The following is a 19316-nucleotide window of genomic DNA, read 5'->3' as shown; positions in this document are numbered from 1 at the left end:
TGATCTTCAGAAATCATTCTAATATGCTGATTTATTATTAGAATTATCAACAGTTGTGCAGCCAAATATTTTTAAGTTACGCCTTCTTTCTTTGCGTGAACGTTTGGGCGGCGTTATGCAAATCTTCTCACATCGTGACGTAGACATGTGGGGTGTGTTAGAACGAGCCGTTTTAGGTAGGCGTGGTTGACTCTTAACTTTTATAAAGAATATCTCTTTGGATTTGAGACTTTAGTCTTTGCAACTTTACAGATCTTCTTTATGCACCAAGAGCTTGTAACACTCCAAAGAGAAAGGAAAAATTGAAATCGCATCATATGACCCCTTTAAAATAACTCTTTTCTATGTCATGCTGATTTGGTGCTCACGTAAGCTATTCCTTACTATTTCTTACAATTTTTTGTGAAAACCATAATTGTTTTTTTAAGGATTTCAACAGCATTTATTTGAAATAGAAATCTAAATTTGACAAGATCCTTGCATAATAAAAGTAGGCTATTAACTTACTTTAAAAATATAAGATAAAATTAAATAAAAATCGTACTAAGGTAAGGTAGTATAACTATTCATTAGGTTCTAGCAACTGGCACAAATTAGATCTTATCATAAATAGGTTTGGTAAACTGGAATTGGATATTTTAGGAAGTGAAATCTGAAGCACCGACCAACTTAGAATTAAAAAAGAAATGTCCCTGCCAATAGAGTAATAGTTACTTGTCAATGAGATAGTGGCTACTAGAAAAGAAAAAGTACTAAGAAGTAAAAAGTAGTAAGAAAAATTGTTTAATGAACCACTAGTGAAACTATAGGGGACTGTATGTTTTTAAAAACTGTATGTTTTTTTATTTTAAATAAGAACTTTTAAAATGAAAATAAAGGAATAAATATAGGCTACAAATGTCATAACAGAGATATTTTTTATTTTCTAGGGACATTCATTTATCCATTGTTTGTTCAGGAGCTGAACTCTGCCAACTCTGAGGTTTCTTAGACAGACAATACTGTGCACTGGGGGAAGAACCCATTTGTTTTCCAAAGAATGGACACGACTGTAGTGGAATAAAGTCATACTGTTTTAAACACCCTGGGATCTGTAGAACAACAGCACATTGTATAATGTATTATATATTGTATTTTAACGGGTAGATGTCACACATTCTGGTCAATTCTAACTACCACAGAGTTTACTTAAATTTTGAACTTTGCTTTAGTTTTTATTAAATTGACTTCTTTAAACATATTACCCTTTACCTTGAAGGCCCAAAATGTAACATAATTCCGGACATGTTTTGTTGTCCTTGTCCAACATGAAAGCAGGGTGTAGGATGTGGGTTATATAACACAGCAGGCTATTGTTCCCATTTACTCCTAAATTACAGACATTTTCCATGCTGGCAAGATTCCATGCTGGTAAATAACATACAGACATCTTTCTTTCTTTCTTTCTTTCTGTTTGTGTTGTTTTGGGTCATAATTTATTTTCAAGTCTGAAGTCTGAAATGCGAATAAAAATTAAACACTTGCACACACAAAAATGCAAAACATTATCTCCAGGATTATTCAACCTTTTTACAATAGAGTATAAAATGTAGTGAATACAAACACCAGAGACTGATGAAGAGAGTACAATAGTATGCTCAATATAAAAATAAAAAATGATCCGTAACAGTCACAGCAACAATATTTATATTGCATCTAATAATCTTGCCAATTGGTGGCAGTATTGCACCTAGAATGTTTAAGGCCAGTCTTTCAAATCAAAAATACTTTTTTAGCTATTATATTATCCTCCACACTATGTGCATGTTTGTTTTGCATTTTCATAACCTAACAAATTCATATTGCTTAAGTTTAGCTGATGAATGAATATCCATGAATGACTCAGTAAATGTACTTCTTGTAATCCTATCCAGCTTCGTCTTTGTCTTCATTCCCGTCTTCACTGCCTTCAGCGGGATATACCACCATGAACAACTTCTGCCCCAAGTGTGTCAGTTTAGCTATGTAGACAGACAACAGCAGATGGAGTGTCTTTAGTAGCCTCTGTAGGCCTAATTCACAATCTGTTTAGTTTTATGCAAATATAGCTGACATTTGTAAATCATTTTCATCCATCAATATTAATTGAGATTTAAGATAATACCATACCAACAAAGGAGTTGAAGCTCTTGGGCTTGTTTTCCCAATAGACGCCAAATAAATACACAGGAACACCTGACAACATAATGGCCAGACCAATGCAACACACCACAGGCTCCGAGTACAGAGAGAAGATCAGCAGGAATGCCCAGAAAATCAGGAAAATTACTGGCCACGCCAAGCTCACCTGTGGAGTGAAACCTGTTGATTTCGTAAAGTACTTCAAATGTACAGTACCCCCTCCCAAAAAATTAATCTATAATTATACATCATTACTGTTCACAGCAAATGCTGAGATCTGACAGCTCTTGAGGTTTAATGCTGTCAAAACTACAAAATAAAGTCATTAGGATTCAGCCTTACCTTGATTGGTCGATGTAAGTCTGGTTCTTTGATGCGAAGCACAATCTGCCCAGCAACAGTGACCCCATAAAACAGGTAGTTGATGAAGCCAACATAGTTGATAAGGGTGTATATGTCACTGGTGCACAACATCAGCAGAGTTGATATACACTATCAAATAAACCAGTATTTGATTTGAATATAAGCACCTACCAATACATTGTATATAATTGACAAAAACAAAGATTTTTAGATTATTTAAAGGAATAGTTCACTAAAAAAGGAGAATTTGAGTACAAATTTACTCACCCTCAGGCCATCCAAGATGTAGATGAGTTTGTTTCTTCATTGGAACAGATTTGGAGAAATTTAGCATTACATCAGTCCATCAGTGAGAAACAAATAATGAAGGCATTTTAACTTTAAACCGTCAACTTCAGCTAAAACACCAGTCCATGATCCATAATAACGCTTCCTCCAGTGGGAAAAAAAATCATCCCCTGTTGTCCTCTCACATCAAAATCCACCAACATATTTGTTTAGAACTGTTTTTGTTCATAAACAGTGCTTGATCTGTGCATATTTCTCTCCTGATTCAGACAAGATTACTTCTTTACTGGAGAAACAATATTTTGGATAGAGCTCATATTTTAGCTAAAGCTAAAAATGTCTTAATAATGAATTTATTACAGACACTGCTTTTTGCTTCACAAGATGGTAAATGATGAACTAGAGTCATGTGGATTACTTGTTCAGCTGCTTGGACTCTCATTCTGACGACACCCATTCTCTTCAGAGGATCCATTGGTGAGCAAGTGATGCAATGTTAGATTTCTCCAAATCAGTTCCAATGAAGAAACAAACTCATCTACATCTGGATGGCCTGAGGGTGAGTACATTTTCATTTTTGGGTGAACTATTCCTTTAAGGAACAAAACAAAGAGCTCACAGTGAAAAGCAAAGCTGGGATGGGTGTACAGCGGTTCACATGAATCATTGCCAACAGACGGGGAAGATGTCCTTCTCTCGCACCTGCAAAGAATAACCTGAGAAGAACAACTGTCAATCAAGCTATCCATTGACATTAAAATACAATGCAAACTGAATGAGTAATTGTGCAATAACATGGCATCAAGACTGACCTGGATGATGTGAAAAGGGACCCATTAACCCCTCCGAAGGTGGACAGAGCCACAGAGATGGGCATGATCCATGACATCACCCCAAGCAGCTTTTCACCAAATGTCTGATGGAGATTAAAGAGAAAAAGAAGGCAAAGTTTATAGAGGTAAGCAGACATTCAGCAAAAACGTCAGATGGGTCAGACCGATCTACTGATTAATAGGCTGCTTCATTTCCTGATGAAGGAAGAACTCAATAAGCATCTTAATTTGAGCAGAGCAACTCACCACAGCAACAGCATTGGAGGCCATCAGCTCCTGAGGGCTCATAGCTGTAACATATGCAATATTCGCAAATACATAGACGAAAGTGACCAGAGGGATTGAGATGAAAATTGCACGAGGCAGGTTCCTGTAAAGAGAGAGTTAAAACCTGAGTTGAATCTTGATTGTAAGTCTCTGGCAAACCCGTACTGCCCAGAGCGGGAATACTTTGGTATTTAAAATGCTAACATTTATAGTATTTATGACACCCCAATAGTTATACATAACTGATCGGTATACATAAATGATCTAATAACTTCTGAATATTCTCAGAAAAACAAAATGTTTGCCATTTACTTTTTTGTCTCAGATGTTTCTCATAAAATGCCTCAGGAGAAATAAAAAGAGATACAAATGCCTCATATTCAATAAAAGTGAATATGGACGGCATAATAATTTTCATTTTGGAAGAATTTGATGAGAAATATTTATGTAGGAATCTCTGACTTTTAATTTTTGGTATCTTGATAGACCTGAACAGTTTGATATACTTTTGAAATCTCTCCTGAAACTCTAGAGGACATACGTGAGTTTACTCATATGTGAGAATTTTTCCTCAAGAGAATAATCTGAATGGAAAATACTTTCCAATCAATGTCAATGCTGTCTAGGAGAAAAACTGAGACATTACAATATAATTTCAGTAGAACCAAGTAAACAGATTAAAAAAAAATTGTGTATGTGGTAATGGTGTACATTATACATGACAGTATTGCATTTATAGTTGTTTTAGGCTTGGGAAAAGTAATCTGTTAATTTCTGCAATTAATATTGGGTATTTAATGTGTTAAAACCCTTACATAAAATTCGTATATAAAGATACCAGTACTAAATGTATGTTATTCTTTTTTTTATTTTTCACATTTTATGTATTTAGCAAGACAATTATTGAGTAAAATAATATCAGAGAAATATCTGGAATTATTTCTCATAATGACAAAGTTGGATTTAAAAAAAAAATGTTGTGATAATGACTGTCTTTCACTGTACATTTTCCCTGACAAATGACAGTGTACCTGTAGGGGTCAATGAGCTCTTCTGTTACATAATTAAGAAAGTTCCAGCCTGCATAAGCGAAGGAGCCCTGAAGGAAAGCCAGTGCAATGCGTCCCATGTCATAGGGCTGGAGAGGATGAAATGCATGTTCTGGCTCCAACCAATAAAAATGACCTGGAGACAAAAGACAGGGAAGCATTTTATGCTCTATGCCTGAATTAATACGCAGAGAGTATCTAAATGAATGGAAAAAGTTGTATTAAAGGTGCAATAGGTGATTGTCTTCAGAAACATTTTTTGTTATGCTGGTTGAAAGTCTCTTCACATCCCGATAGCAATCATTATGTTAAGTGGTCTAAATGTATTTGTCTGTATTTATATATTCTGTGGAAGGCGTAGGATCAAGAAATGTTCGTCCAATCAAAACGCTCGGTCCAAGCGTTTTAATTGGCTTTCCTACCTGCCTGTCAACATGTGTATTTTCATACCTCTGCGCACCCTGTTCGCGCAGACAGGATACGTCATCAGCGCGTTCACGCACGCTGTGCAGACAGAGCGAGAATGGCAGACAAACATCAACAACCCGATCTTCCTTCCTGATATTGTACTACTTTTACTAACTGTACTATAAAGCTTTCTCACCGGTGAATGACACATGATGTAGCCCAGCGGTTCCCAATTCCAGTCCTCGCGCAAGGGAAGCAGGGGAAATCCGTTGAATTTTACTTCACTTCGGAACATTAATTCACGGATTTGCGCTGCGCAGTGTCTTCACACACAGACGAAACTTACTAGAGAAGTGTGACATAATATAACTCTGTAAATAAATACTATTTAAATTCACGTCTCGCACACTTTAATGCCCTGTGTATGGAACATATACGCTCGCTTCGAACTGGAATCATGGCGGAATATCCGGTGATGTACACTTCCCAGGGCCCTTACGGTCAAATAGAACAAACGTCGCACGTGATAAGAGATACATATGAAATATGTAGAGCAGGAGGGCGCAAGGACTGGAATTGGGAACAGCTGATGTAGCCTATTGTAATGTTGTCTCTGGTATTCTGGTCTGTGAGCGTATATGCGTTTAGGGGGCGTGGCTTTGGACAGCGATTGCAGGGAGGGTGGGACGTTCACTTTCAGTGCTATCAGGCTAAAGTTAGCATTTTCCAAGATCTCCTACTGCACCTTTAACTACTGCATAATCAATTTAATTCATTTCTTTTCATTACATTTACTGCAGGAAAGCATATTATGCATTAAAAAGCACTGTTATTTAACCAATGTACAAGTTTCCATTGTCAAAATCAATAGTTCTTTTTTTGATGCTTTTATGAAGACATTTTAAAGAAGACATTCAACGTTCCTTTTTTGTCCTTGGGATATTAAACACATGAAAGCAGCAGACTACAAATGGGCCAGCATGACAGTCAAATTCATTTGTGAGCTTGTCTGTGCTTAATGGATTTATACTCTTTTGTTTATAGTGCAAAAATGGGTCAAATATGAAAAGTATGCCTATGTAATACTCTTAGATTAATGCCTTCCCTCTTATATTCAAGCCCTTTATTGCCTATGTAATACTCTTAGATTAATGCCTTCCCTCTTATATTCAAGCCCTTTATGTTCACATCTAATACTGAATGAGTTAAACAAGCCAAACACAGATTTCATTGTTTTCTTGTACTGTATTTTTGTTAATATCTTTATGGCAGTAGTAAAAAAAAAGAACAATTTTATAAGGCCTTTGGTGAACAAAGAGCATATCATCTATCTATCTATCTATCTATCTATCTATCTAGATATATATGCTTCTATTCAAATGTGTTTTAATACTTTTATTCAGCAAGGATGCAGTAAAGACATAATATTACATAAGATATCTATTTCAAATAAATGCTGTTTTTTTTTTTACTTTTCATTCATCACAGCCTTCATGAGCTCTTAGAAAAATTGCACATATTTCACTCTCCATGAAACACCATTATTTAAATCAGCACATCTTCAAATGTCCACACTTTTATGCTGATAATGCAGAAAAAATTTAAGGCACATGCTCTGGAAAAGTCAAGAACTAAATTTGTGCTATTGTCATCAATTTTAAGGAAAAAACTCAACTTGATTGTTTAGTGATTTATGGTGAGGTTGATTTGAAAGAAAGAAAACAGCTTTATTATTTATGACTGCAGCTACGACATGTAGTTTATATCAAAATGTGGAAAACAGCAACTGAACAAAAATAATGCTGGAATGAGTTAGTCATATATGCAGCCAAAAAAAATGTAAAGAGGCAACCTGATTTGTTCAAATATGGAAAACAATATCAGTGAAATATGAGTTAAATATGTTTATGAATGATGTTAATTAATGTATAGATATAGATGCACTATGGACTGTACTGTTATAAATTACCCTTGCAGATCTGCACAACGCCCATGATGATGATGAGGCAGAGGGCGAGGAGTTTGCCTGTGGTGAACACATCCTGTACACGAGTCGCCCAGCGGACACTGAAGCAGTTTATCCAAGTTAACAGCACTACAAGGAAAAGAACAAATTATAAACATTCAAATTCATATTGATGGCAGTAACCAGAAGTTACACTGAACGAAGAATGAAGTCAGTCAAATGTTATACTGTATACAGTATATACTGTCCAACTTAAAATTCAGACAAAACAAGCTGCTGTTTGAAAATACTTCATCAATATGGTTACTGCAATATGAAACAGGAAAATAACAGCTTTAGATTAAAGAACGAAAACAAAGCAAGAACTGCCAATAGGTTTAAGCTTCAACAATGATTAAAGTTGCCAGACAACATTGTTCCACGGCTTTGGAAAAAGCTCTTGCAAGAAAACACTCTGCATGATCCAGACCTGTATGAACAAGCTCTTTGGAAATCTTCCCATTATAAGTCCAGCTGACATCATTCAGCTCATTAACCACAATTATGTATTAATATATGTAGAACCTGTTCCTGAACAAAAAGAGGTGATAAAAAGCCACTTTTCTGATTCAAAGTGCTACCTGCGGTCAAGCCAAGGCTCACCTGAATACTTTCCGTACCCACTGTATATATATATATAATTTTTTTTTCTCCATTGTTGTTGTTTTCATTGTTTTCCAGGGTTATTTGTCTTCGTGAGTAAGAGATAAGAAGGAAATGTTTATGGAAATTCAGGGTTTATGGGATGTTGTTGTGAAGCAGTTTGACATAACACTACTTGTTGGATTTGTGTTCGTCAGATGCAGTCTGAGCATTGAAACATACGCAACTAAGATTATTCAATCAACTATGCTCATTTTATTTAAAAATCATCATTATTTTGTCTCCTGCTTCTGCTCTTCACTGGCTTTTCTCAGTCAACTTCTTTGCTGATAGAAGGCTGTTAAATAAAGTTTTGGGTACCAGACCAAACACTGGTTTTGGGTACCAGACAAGACTTGCTGTTAACAGGTTTTGGGTATTGGACAACTTTGCTGATTAGTTGCTGTTTTACCAGAAAGAAAATTATATTTTTGACAGGATCTGGCATCTGGGGCTGATTACTTACAATTATGATTACTTTTAGATTATTTTGACCTAACTCATTTAAAAGCTTGTACCATATTGATATAAAAATACAAAGAGAAAGAAAATATATTCCATCTGTTAGGAGATGAAAAAGAACAATTAGGGAGAATCAACACATTATGAATAAATTATAATTTCAATAATCATGTAACCAGTAAAAAGTAGCTGTAGTCTGATTACGAATATTTTACAATGTAATATAATCTAATTACAAGTACTTAATTTTTGGAATCTGATTATGTAATCCAGATTACATGTTTCTACAGTTACTGCCCAGCACCAGATGCAGGATGCTCTTGGATAAAACGTTGTGTCATGGACAATATAATGTAGCCCCAAAGCATGTTTTAATTATCAGCATTTACTTACACAGGCAGACGGCGGCAAGCAGACCCAGCGCTCTCTCTGGAGGGAAGCAGGAAGGGAAGAGAGGCTGCAATGCGTAATTGGCAAATGTGAGGGCAATCACAGCCTGGTTAGTTGGATAGATCACCAACACTGCAATCCACAGCCTTAGAAACCTATTCAAAAGACAAGCCCTGTAAGACCTCACATGCATTACATTTCATCTAAATAAATGAGTCAGTCTTACCCAGCTAGCCCTCCAAAGATGTCCTTAACATAGGAATAGTCTCCACCTGACTTTGGGATTGTGACTCCCAGTTCAGCATAGCACAGAGCACTGATGGCAGTGATGACGCCAGTGAGAGTCCACACTATGAGAGCCAGACCCACTGAGCTGCAATTTTCCAAAACACCCTTTGGACTTACAAAGATCCCAGACCCAATAATGTTACCTGGGGAAATGACAACAAACAGGCAAGAGGAGTTAACAGAAGGACTTGAATGTAGCTCTTTGATGATTGTGTCTGAAAGAAAGTAAATCCCCACTGCCATGTTTCAGTATTTAAAAGAAAGCCTTCCCAGATAAGTGGAAGCTGTTAGGCCAACTCTCTAATGCCAGTGCGGTTTTGAATTTTTTAAACATTTTTGGCGTTTTGCCTTTATTTTAATAGGACAGTTAGTTGACAGGAAGCATAGTGCGAGAGAGCCGGGACTCGAACTCGGGAACTGGGGGGAACAGATATTTGAAATTCTAATAATGTCTAAAAAACCATAAGAGACTTCTTTCAGCAACATAAAAACTTGTACTGACTCCAAACCTTTGAACAGTAGTGTATATATTATAAAATTCTTTGTCTCTGTGTTCTTTGAACATGCCTCAGACCGTGTTCTTCCCTTATACAAGATTTTCTTCAGTGCTTTGTGACCTTGAGGGTTGGTTTCAACCAGTCTGGTAAAATATTAAGAATGCTCATTGTTAACACCTGTTGAGCAGTGAAAAGTTCCTTTGTTTAGAGATGGAATTCTCAAGAGATTTGGAAAAAAGACAAGGGGAGAATGAAATAAGCTGTTTTGCCACTTGTACTACAGAAGCCTTGAACCTAGGTGATTTTTAAAATTTTTTTTTTACTGAAGTACCTTCATGAGTCCCTTTCCTCCATTATTTATTTCTGCACAAAATAAGAAACCAATTCCTTTATCTTCATATTCATTTATTGTCCTTGCAAATGAAAAAAGATAAAGAAGAAAATATAAAACAAAATAACAAAAACAAACAAACATCCGTAAAGTACTATATGTAAATAAATGCAGGGGGAAAAAGCAGTTGTGAGGGTAATTTATACAGTATATATACATGTGTTTCAGGGCTTACCATTCAAGGTAATTCTTAGGTTATCAATCTGAATATTAAATATTAATCAGAGGTTTGAAAAACAGTTGTTGTCAATGTTTTAAGTATCTCTGTTTTTGGATTTTATCCCAAGCTACAACAGGAACAGACATGTCAAGAGATATGAACAATTATAAAATTTATGACACATTCAAAAACCCGAACGTACAAATTTTTGACAACAGAGATCCTTAACCAACATCCTATTTTTGAGTATAAAACCTGAGGCCTCAAAACCAAATAATTCCACAAATGATCTCTCTCTCTCTCTCTCTCTCTCACACACACACACACACTTTACTGGCAAAACAACAGAACCTGTTAATGGACAACACAGGTAGATAGTGACCCGACCTGCTGTAACCCAAACACCTACTGACAGCTTAAATCTCAGATAACACGCATTAACCCAGCAGTGAGGTAACTGGCACAGACATGCTGGTGAGCTTCTTGCATTCAAGTCTAAATTACATGCCGAGTAGTGACCCAGTTTAGGTTTAAACTTGCTACCTAACACCAGACTCCTGCTGAGAAATCTCTTCTCTGTTTATAATCCTTACTTGGGCCCTACCTGGGCTTCAGCTCCACGCTGTGTTTGTTCTGGATGAAGTTACCGTTCACATGCTTTATTTCTCATTTATATCATATAGATATATACAAAATTTGTAATTAAATGATGTACTTTATGCATATATCCTATGCCTAGTATGGTGATAGAAAAAGGATATTTTAAAAAATGTATTAGTGTTTTTTTGGTGCTTACAATGAAAACAATATTGGACTCCTTTCAGTTTCATTGTATGGTCAGTTCTTCAAAATATCATGGATATGCATAAACATCTCATTTTTTGAATTCAGGGGATACAAACTATAGGCCTACTTTTATTTACTGCATGTATTTTTATACCATATAAAGTGCAAGGAGAATATAAAGAGGAAACGTAATGCATAAAACACAGACTTACCCACAATAATACTACATGCACTGAGGAGACCGATCTCTTTCTTCAAGGTCACTGCTGGTTCTCCGTCGTCGGTGTCTGTGTCTGGCACTGATGCAGCCCTGCGTCGGGCGCCACTGCTGCTCATTTTCACACAGACAGCAGCAACTCTGTGCTTAATGTTGATGTTGAGAGTCTCCGTAACTTTATCCTCCCACCCCAAACTTAATGTGATAATCTGATAAACCCGCCCACAGTGTTCTGGTTTGGTCTAGTTTAATAGATGAATGCAACAGAGGCAATATTATGCAACTACAAAGAGATTTTGTATTTAGTAAATGTATTTAGCAATGGAATCACAATAGTCTTGCAGCACCAAATCTCAATTTAAGGTCAAAATAAATAAATAAATCTGGGTCATAATCAGGCAAATAAAATTATGCCATTTGAATGTTTGTCCTCTTAACCCACACTTACTGATATTAAAATCAAGACATTAAAAAATCAAAACCTGTTAGGGTGAGGAAAACTTTTTACTTTTTCTGTAAAAACAAAACAAAACAAAAAAACAACAGCAAAATATTATACAAAAATAATTTAGAAAAATATATTTTATGAATGATGAAATAATGAATTTTTGTTCATAATATGGAACCCCATTTCCGCCACCTAAAAACACTTGCATTGATAACTAATTATAATAAAATCATTATTGTTCATAAAAGTCATTATGACATAAGTCAAAATTATGATGTGAAAATTTGACATGCCAAAATTATGACAAAAAGAGATGTCAAAATTGAGATTCTGAGTCATAAGGCAAAACGTGTCATAAAATGTATATTATGACAATTTTTACTTTTTGCCATACTTGACTTTATCTCATAAATATGATTATTTATTTATTAAAATTATTTATTAAAATTATTTTTTCTCAATTTCAACTTTTTTATCAGCTATGTTTGCATCCAAAGATTCGATTTTAACTTGTCGGCAAAACTGGAATATTGCATAAAACATTTGCGAATAATGCACAGTTTACATCCAACGAGTCAAAGAGAACAAAATCATAATTTCCTGACAAACTGGCACTAAATATCACTATAAATATCACTAAAAAAATAGGAGAAGCCACTTCAGAGCAAGCAGACGAAAAGCAATAAATGCTGTCATTGCTTTCGAAGATGGATGCCTGCTGTTTGGGAACGCAGTCGTTTAAGACAATTATACAGAAATACTTTGATGACAGACTTTGCTCAGGCATTTCAGAACAACCAAAACAGCATTTCAGATGCTGTGCAAAGAGATCGCTCCACTGGTTAGTCAAGTTATCCCATCCCATCATGCAAAGTCACATGACTTTGTTTGATGCGCATGGTGGAATTTATTTGGTAAATGTGTTTCCATCGTATTTTATTCACGTTTTTTTCTTATCGCATAAAAAAAGTGTATCCTACTTTAATTGTGTGCATAAGTGTTTTATGCACATTCTTAGAATTTATGTGCATCTTGGCATTTCTATCCAGAGTTTTTTTTATGCGATATTCCAAAATGCGCGTAAAAATAGGGGGATGGAAACATAGCTATTGACACTTCTCAATTTTAACTTTTTGTCATAATTATGACTTTCTATGTCAATGACTTGGTACGTCATAATTATGGCTTTACCAATGCATGCTTTTTTTCTCATGTGGCAGAAATGGGCCACCATATAGGCTAAAAGTTTTTTTATATAATACTTGGAAGGCTGTAATAAATTATGATCTAAACATTGATTTGCAAATATAGACGGACAGACATATACATGCATAATGGGGCTGTAACAATTTTTTTCAGCACTTCAAAGGGCCAGAATTGGGTTTGCTAGGGGCCACATGACAAAAATGAGCTCTCTGGCCAAAGAACAAAGTTTCAGCTCAGCCGGTCATGCAAATCAATAAGCTTTTCCCTAAAGCTAAATTTTATTTTTTGTACAGTGCTTTTCACAATGCATACTATTCCAAAGCTGATTTACACACAATGTCTTACATGCACCCCGGTGAGCTGCCAAAGGCATCAGTGCCAGTGAAGAAACTCCCTAAGATGTTCTAAGTAGCTCTAAGTAGAAGAAACCAAAACTCAGCTGAGGAAGCCCACCTCCTCAGACTAGCACATTTTTAACAATAACTTAAACAATGATGCAATGACTTGTACAATTTAACTCCAAAGAAATTAGTGTTAAAGAATAACTGAATAAAATGAAGAGTCACAGACGCAAATTACATTCATAATTCAATTAGACAAAGCAAGTGCCTTCTCTAGATGACTTGTACAATTTAACTCCAAAGAAATTAGTGTTAAAGAATAACTGAATAAAATGAAGAGAAGTCACAGACGCAAATTACATTCATAATTCAATTAGACAAAGCAAGTGCCTTCTCTAGTGTCTTCCAAAGTTGCTCACCAAGAAGACAAGGATCACAATCAATGGTGCTTGAATGGATATTTGTGAATATTCCCTGCATGATGCTAACAAATTTTAGATAGGTTTAGATGTCTTGGCAAACACGTTAACGCTGCGCTCTGTTAATGAGTGTTCATGAGTAAACAAAGAAAACAAAATCAGCGCTGATGGTTTCCCTGCCTATAATTGTTTAGCTACAAATTACTTCTCTCTTAAATACATTCAATAGCTAATGTGACTGTTCTTTGCCTAAAACAATTTGATGTTTATGTAAATGTTATGTAATTTATTCAGCATTAAAATATTCATGTAAACACTGTGGCTCTGTTTGAGCATCCTGACCAGCCCCTAACTGTATTTATGTCCATGGCAGAAGTTCACACCAAATGGTATTACAAGAAAGTGCGTGCATTGAGTGATGGATAACAGTCATATACAGAGATAAAAAAGTCAAATATAAAGATAAGCTGACAGCTATAACGAAGCACACTAGCACTCAATGAGAAGGGATTCCCAGAATGCAATGGGATAGGCTAAGTGAAAAATGCACAAGTAAATTTTTGTTGTATGTATACTTAAAAAAAAAAAAAAAACATCAGGTGGAGGGGCTATTTTTACTTCTTTTAAAACATTTTAAACTCCATTAAACTTTTTACATAAGTAAATGTGATGCTTTAAAGGAAAAGTGTGTAATTTGTTTTCAGTTGTGTTAATTTGATTTCAAGTGTAATAATTTATGTAAATCAGCAGTCCTTTTGTGTTCCCCTGTCTTTCTCAGGCTGGAGAACTGGAAATTTGAGGAGTGGGGTGATCAGGTGACTGTTGTATCATGTGACATGAGGGAATGGACTGCTCCAGAGAAAGCAGATATCATTGTGAGCGAGCTTTTAGGCTCATTCGGAGACAATGAGCTTTCACCCGAGTGCCTGGATGGAGCGCAGCACTTCCTCAAAGGTTTGATATGAAATCATCATTGTCTTTTAAAATTCTATGATTTTTGATTTGCCCTGTTTTACATCTTTTGATCCACTCATGGATGTTTGTTTTCTCTTAGATGATGGCATAAGCATTCCCTGCTCTTACACGTCTTTCCTGGCTCCGCTGTCCTCCTCTAAACTATATAATGAAGTGCGTGGGTGTCGGGAGCGAGACAAAGACCCCGAGTGCCATTTTGAGACACCATATGTTGTCAGACTACACAACTTCCACCAACTTGCAGACCCCAAACCCTGCTTCACCTTCGTACATCCCACCACAGGTACAGGATCATGCAGAGACAGACAAACAGATGCAATAAGACCATATGTAGTCCAAAAATCGTTCCTTTAATTTTTTTTGTAACTCTTTCTATGAAGCCATTAACTCTTGATCTTTACCCTGTGCAGATATGAATAATAACCGGTATCAATGTCTACGGTTCTTCATTGGATGTAATTCAGTGCTTCACGGCTTTGCTGGATATTTTGAGGCCACACTCTACAAAGATGTCACGCTCAGTAAGTCTTTTTGTAGTAGCAGCGTAGTGGCACACAATGTCAGTTTAAAGGCTGTTTCACAATGTAAGGCTTGCATTGTTCATGAATTTCTGGGTTACCACATTGAGTGTATTCTGTAATAATGATCACAAATTGGCATGGGTATCAGGAGAGGGCAATTAAAAATCATTTATATAATAAGGAAAACGATTTCATTTCTATCCAAATAGAATCAAATGCATCAAACTGTAGATACAGAGTGTTATTGCGTAAAATTTACTGGACAAAAGTGCAGTTTGTGTCTGTTGCTTTAGTGACAAAAAAATATCACACACTGTGTGATAAAAAGATAAAAAGTCTAAATCATGAGATATAAAAACACAAAAATTAACAAAACGTAGTCATAGAAAGTAGAATTTGTCGATTTCACTTTTTATGTCATAATTGTCTTTTTATACCATAATTTTGACTTGGGTCAATTATGATTTTGATTATCTCATAATTAAGATTTAGTATGAAATAATAATAATTTACAATAATTCACTATAATGTTATCACGATATCTATAAAAAACCTAATTCAAATGATTCTTTAACTTTATTTTGTTTTCTCTTTTTTGGCCAGTGAATCACACGTAAGTGTACAATAGGACAAAAAAAGAAATGTTTCATGTTAATAAGCACTTCCTGGAGACAAAATGAGTGTTAAGGTGCAATACTGCCACCTATTATGAAGTGTCAACTAGAAATAATTATGACAAAAAGTAAAAAATTATGAGAAAGGACATCGAAACGTCAACTGTCATAAAAAGCCAATTTTCACTTTTCATGCCATAATTCTGACTGTTTAACATCTAATTTAGATGTTAGTATGTCATGATCATGATCTACAATAATTCAAATTGAAAAAAATTAAATTGTGCAAAAAAATCTAATTCAAATTGTTCTTTTTTTGGCTCTTTTGGCCACTGGATTATTTATGCGTAATAATAATACAATATCAATGCTTTTTTTTTTTAAATGTCATGGTCATCATTACCTGTATATTGCGACATAGATTTATGAAATGGAGTGAGTTTGTCTTGGGACATTTTATAAAATTTATCAGAGAGGAAGATCACATAATTTTGTACCTTTTTTATTCGTTATGTGACAATACATTTTTTTTAATCAGGAAAAAAAAAACTGTATAAAAGTATGGGATATGTTTTCTAACATGGCCTGACTGGGGACATCATACTATGATTATTCTCACAACGGGGCTTTGCAGGGCACTGGTGGACAATTGGGAAATAACGCTGATGTATTATGTAGAGTGATAAAATAGACTGTTGGGACTCACTTAATCAGTTCTAGAAACAATAGTATTCAAAAAATAACAGCTTTTGTGTTATTAATATATTTTTGAAATATCAGAAGAGTTTGAACTAAGAAAGAGCACCAGGACATCGCACATTGCTTTAAAGGATACCTCGTAAAGGATACCTCGTAAGTGCTGTTTTAATTTCCATCCTCATGAACATTACAGAAATGGCAAAAGATACATAGCTGTCATGGTGAACAATCTCCTTGAGTGTAATTGGACCCTTGAAACAAGATATTTAAACCTGCCGCTTGATTGAAAAACAGATTGTTTATTAAAAAACAACAACAAGACAAAACAAAAGTCAGTGTAACCACATGTCTCAGCAGATGTCAGCTTGCTACAGGCCGATGGTGTAAGAGCGCCCAGAAGGGTTGTGAATAGCGGAGCATATAGGCTCAGTCACAGCCCATTCATACCAGACCTTCTTTCCATTGTTACACCTCCAGAACCTCACGCTCACATTATTGCCACAGGACAGCGGGATCGGCTGCTGCATGGGGAGAGAGAGAGAGAGAGAGAGGGGAAAAAAGGTGTTAGGATTACACTCCCAACGTGGCTGTACACTTCAGCGCATTAACTGTGGAGTCGATAAACTGCCACGCTCTGACAGTGCTTAGCTGGCTCCTTTCAAACTGAAAGTGCTAACTGTATTTATGTCCATGGCAGACGTTCACACCAAATGGTATTACAAGAAAGTGTGTGCATTGAGTGATGGATAACAGTCATATACTGAGATAAAACACAGTAACATTAATAATACAGTTTCAGTGGAACCACTGTTTGATAAAAGTCAAATATAAAGATAAGCTGACAGCTATAATGAAGCACACTAGCACTCAATGAGAAGGGATTCCCAGAATGCAATGGGATGGGCTAAGTGAAAAATGCACAAGTAAATTTTTGTGGTATGTATACTTCAATAAAAAAAAAAAAACATCAGGTGGAGGAGCTACTATTATAAACAATAAAAGTTTTTTTTTTAAATATAAATATCGTAAGGTCATCAGAGCTACATTTATTTGATCAAAAATACAGAACAACAACAGTAAAATGGTTAAAACAATTTTAACAATTTAAAACAACAGTTTTCCATTTATATATGAATTTAAATGGTTTAAATTGTAATTTATTTCAGTCATGGAAAACCTGAATTTTCAATAGCCATTTCTCTAGTCTTCAGTGTCAGTCTTCAGATATCATTCTAATATGTTGATTTGCTGCTCAAGAAACATTGCTAATTATTATCAGTGTTGAAAAGCAGCTGTTCTGCTTAAAGGGGTCATATGATGCTGCTAAAAATAACATTATTTTGTGTATTCGGTGTAATGAAATGTGTTTATGCGGTTTAAAGTTAAAAAAACACATTATTTTCCACATACTGTACATTATTGTTTCTCCTCTATGCCCCGCCTTTTTGAAACGCGTCGATTTTTACAAAACTCATCGGTCTGAAAAAGCGAGGTGTGCTGTGATTGGCCAGCTATTCAGTGCGTTGTGATTGGCCGAATACCTCAAGCATGAGACGGAAATGTTACGCCCCTCACCATACTGTCGATGCCGTGTCCCGGCCGGAGCGGCGAGACAAAAACATTAAAACCCATTACAAAAGAGGCATTTGTTGCATCCAGTGGGGACATAACTACTGATTATAATGACTTATACTGTCTTTTTACACGTTGCGTTGCATTGCGCCGCGTAAACATAAAACCCTGTCTGCATTTGTGATCAGAGAAATGACAAACAACAAGTGCTAACGTTAATCCACACTGCCCAAAACTCGCGTTTGAATCATCAGTGGCAAATCCTTTAAATGAAAACGTACTTACGTGAGTCAGAACTGCCAGCATTTTAGTCTAACGTAACTCTCCCAGGATCAGTAAACAGTCCTCCATAAAATGTGCCGGCGATCCACAGCACTAAGTTGAAGTATTCCCTCAGCGACCAGCACAGATCAGCTCTAGGCATAACGAAGCGGATATCGTCCTCTTTTGGAAGACCAAACAAAGTAGTTTCGCTTTCACAACGAAAAACACAGCGGCCTACCGTGTGCGAAAGCCCCGGCTTAGCCTGAGCTGAAGCCGGGCAAGAGTGAGCTGAGGCGGCGGGGTCGAGAACGGCGGTCCCGGCAAAGGAGCGGTGAAAACGGTGAAAGCCAATCCGGCGATCCACAGCACTAAGTTGAAGTATTCCCTCAGCGACCAGCACAGATCAGCTCTAGGCATGACGAAGCGGATATCGTCCTCTTTTGGAAGACCAAACAAAGTAGTTTCGCTTTCACAACGAAAAACACAGCGGCCTAGCATGAGCGAAAGCCCCGGCTTAGCCTGAGCTGAAGCCGGGCAAGAGTGAGCTGAGGCGGCGGGGTCGAGAACGGCGGTCCCGGCAAAGGAGCGGTGAAAACGGTGAAAGCCAATCCGGCGATCCACAGCACTAAGTTGATGTATTCCCTCAGCGACCAGCACAGATCAGCTCTAGGCATGACGAAGCGGATATCGTCCTCTTTTGGAAGACCAAACAAAGTAGCTTCGCTTTCACAACGAAGCACACAGCGTCTTCAGGACATGGCGGCAGCGGCAACAATACTACAGCGAGAATAAAAGTTACGCCTTCTTTCTTTGCGTGAACATTTGGGCGGCGTTATGCAAATCTTCCCACATAGTGAGGTAGATATGTGGGGGCGTGTTAGAACGAGCCGTTTTAGGTAGGTGTGGCTAACTCTTAACTTTTATAAAGAATATCTCTTTGGATTTGAGACTTTAGTCTTTGCAACTTTACAGATCTTCTTTATGCACCAAGAGCTTGTAACACTCCAAAGAGAAAGGAAAAAATGAAATCGCATCACATGACCCCTTTAAA

General features: G+C 36.3%; 3 protein-coding genes across 3 annotated transcripts in view; 1 reads left to right on the top strand and 2 right to left on the bottom strand.

Annotated features, from left to right (window-relative positions):
- Nucleotides 1-1090: 1090 nt before the first annotated feature.
- On the bottom strand, nt 1091-11381 carry LOC107738127 (large neutral amino acids transporter small subunit 2-like). The gene is made up of 11 exons (XM_016549823.1): nt 11202-11381; nt 9094-9298; nt 8871-9022; nt 7338-7463; nt 4943-5096; nt 3891-4014; nt 3624-3727; nt 3431-3527; nt 2503-2652; nt 2149-2326; nt 1091-2000 (listed from the first exon to the last, which is right to left on the bottom strand). Exons 1-11 carry the CDS (start codon nt 11323-11325, stop codon nt 1906-1908), a joined length of 1509 nt encoding a protein of 502 aa, XP_016405309.1. The 5' UTR covers nt 11326-11381; the 3' UTR covers nt 1091-1905.
- A 3016-nt stretch (nt 11382-14397) lies between these two features.
- On the top strand, nt 14398-15733 carry LOC107738203 (protein arginine N-methyltransferase 5-like). Its single transcript, XM_016549939.1, has 4 exons — nt 14398-14574; nt 14675-14878; nt 15006-15116; nt 15720-15733. Exons 1-4 carry the CDS (start codon nt 14457-14459, stop codon nt 15731-15733), a joined length of 447 nt encoding a protein of 148 aa, XP_016405425.1. The 5' UTR covers nt 14398-14456.
- A 999-nt stretch (nt 15734-16732) lies between these two features.
- LOC107738202 (protein arginine N-methyltransferase 5-like) overlaps nt 16733-19316 on the bottom strand; it is an 11975-nt gene continuing 9391 nt past the window's right edge. Inside the window, exon 13 of the mRNA XM_016549938.1 lies at nt 16733-16950. Within this exon, the coding sequence (XP_016405424.1) occupies nt 16798-16950 (153 nt within the window). The 3' untranslated portion in view covers nt 16733-16797. The remainder of the gene's footprint in view (nt 16951-19316) is intronic.

Source organism: Sinocyclocheilus rhinocerous, unplaced genomic scaffold (genome assembly GCF_001515625.1).
Source record: "Sinocyclocheilus rhinocerous isolate Xijiao unplaced genomic scaffold, SAMN03320098_v1.1 scaffold254, whole genome shotgun sequence".
Classification (NCBI taxonomy): Eukaryota; Metazoa; Chordata; class Actinopteri; order Cypriniformes; family Cyprinidae; genus Sinocyclocheilus; species Sinocyclocheilus rhinocerous.
The sequence above is the reverse complement of the archived record's forward strand: the minus strand, read 5'-3'. Positions and strand labels throughout refer to the sequence as shown.

Excerpts from the sequence above, each read along its gene's own strand:
- LOC107738203 (XM_016549939.1), top strand. The coding sequence starts at position 14,457 with ATGAGGGAATGGACTGCTCCAGAGAAAGCAGATATCATTGTGAGCGAG. Across the intron at positions 14,575-14,674 it reads AGCGCAGCACTTCCTCAAAG|ATGATGGCATAAGCATTCCC; the intron begins GTTTGATATGAA and ends GTTTTCTCTTAG. Across the intron at positions 14,879-15,005 it reads CTTCGTACATCCCACCACAG|ATATGAATAATAACCGGTAT; the intron begins GTACAGGATCAT and ends TACCCTGTGCAG.
- LOC107738127 (XM_016549823.1), bottom strand. The coding sequence starts at position 11,325 with ATGAGCAGCAGTGGCGCCCGACGCAGGGCTGCATCAGTGCCAGACACA. Across the intron at positions 7,464-8,870 it reads GCTTGCCGCCGTCTGCCTGT|TGCTGTTAACTTGGATAAAC; the intron begins GTAAGTAAATGC and ends TTTTCCTTGTAG. Across the intron at positions 4,015-4,942 it reads GAGCTCATTGACCCCTACAG|GAACCTGCCTCGTGCAATTT; the intron begins GTACACTGTCAT and ends CTCTCTTTACAG.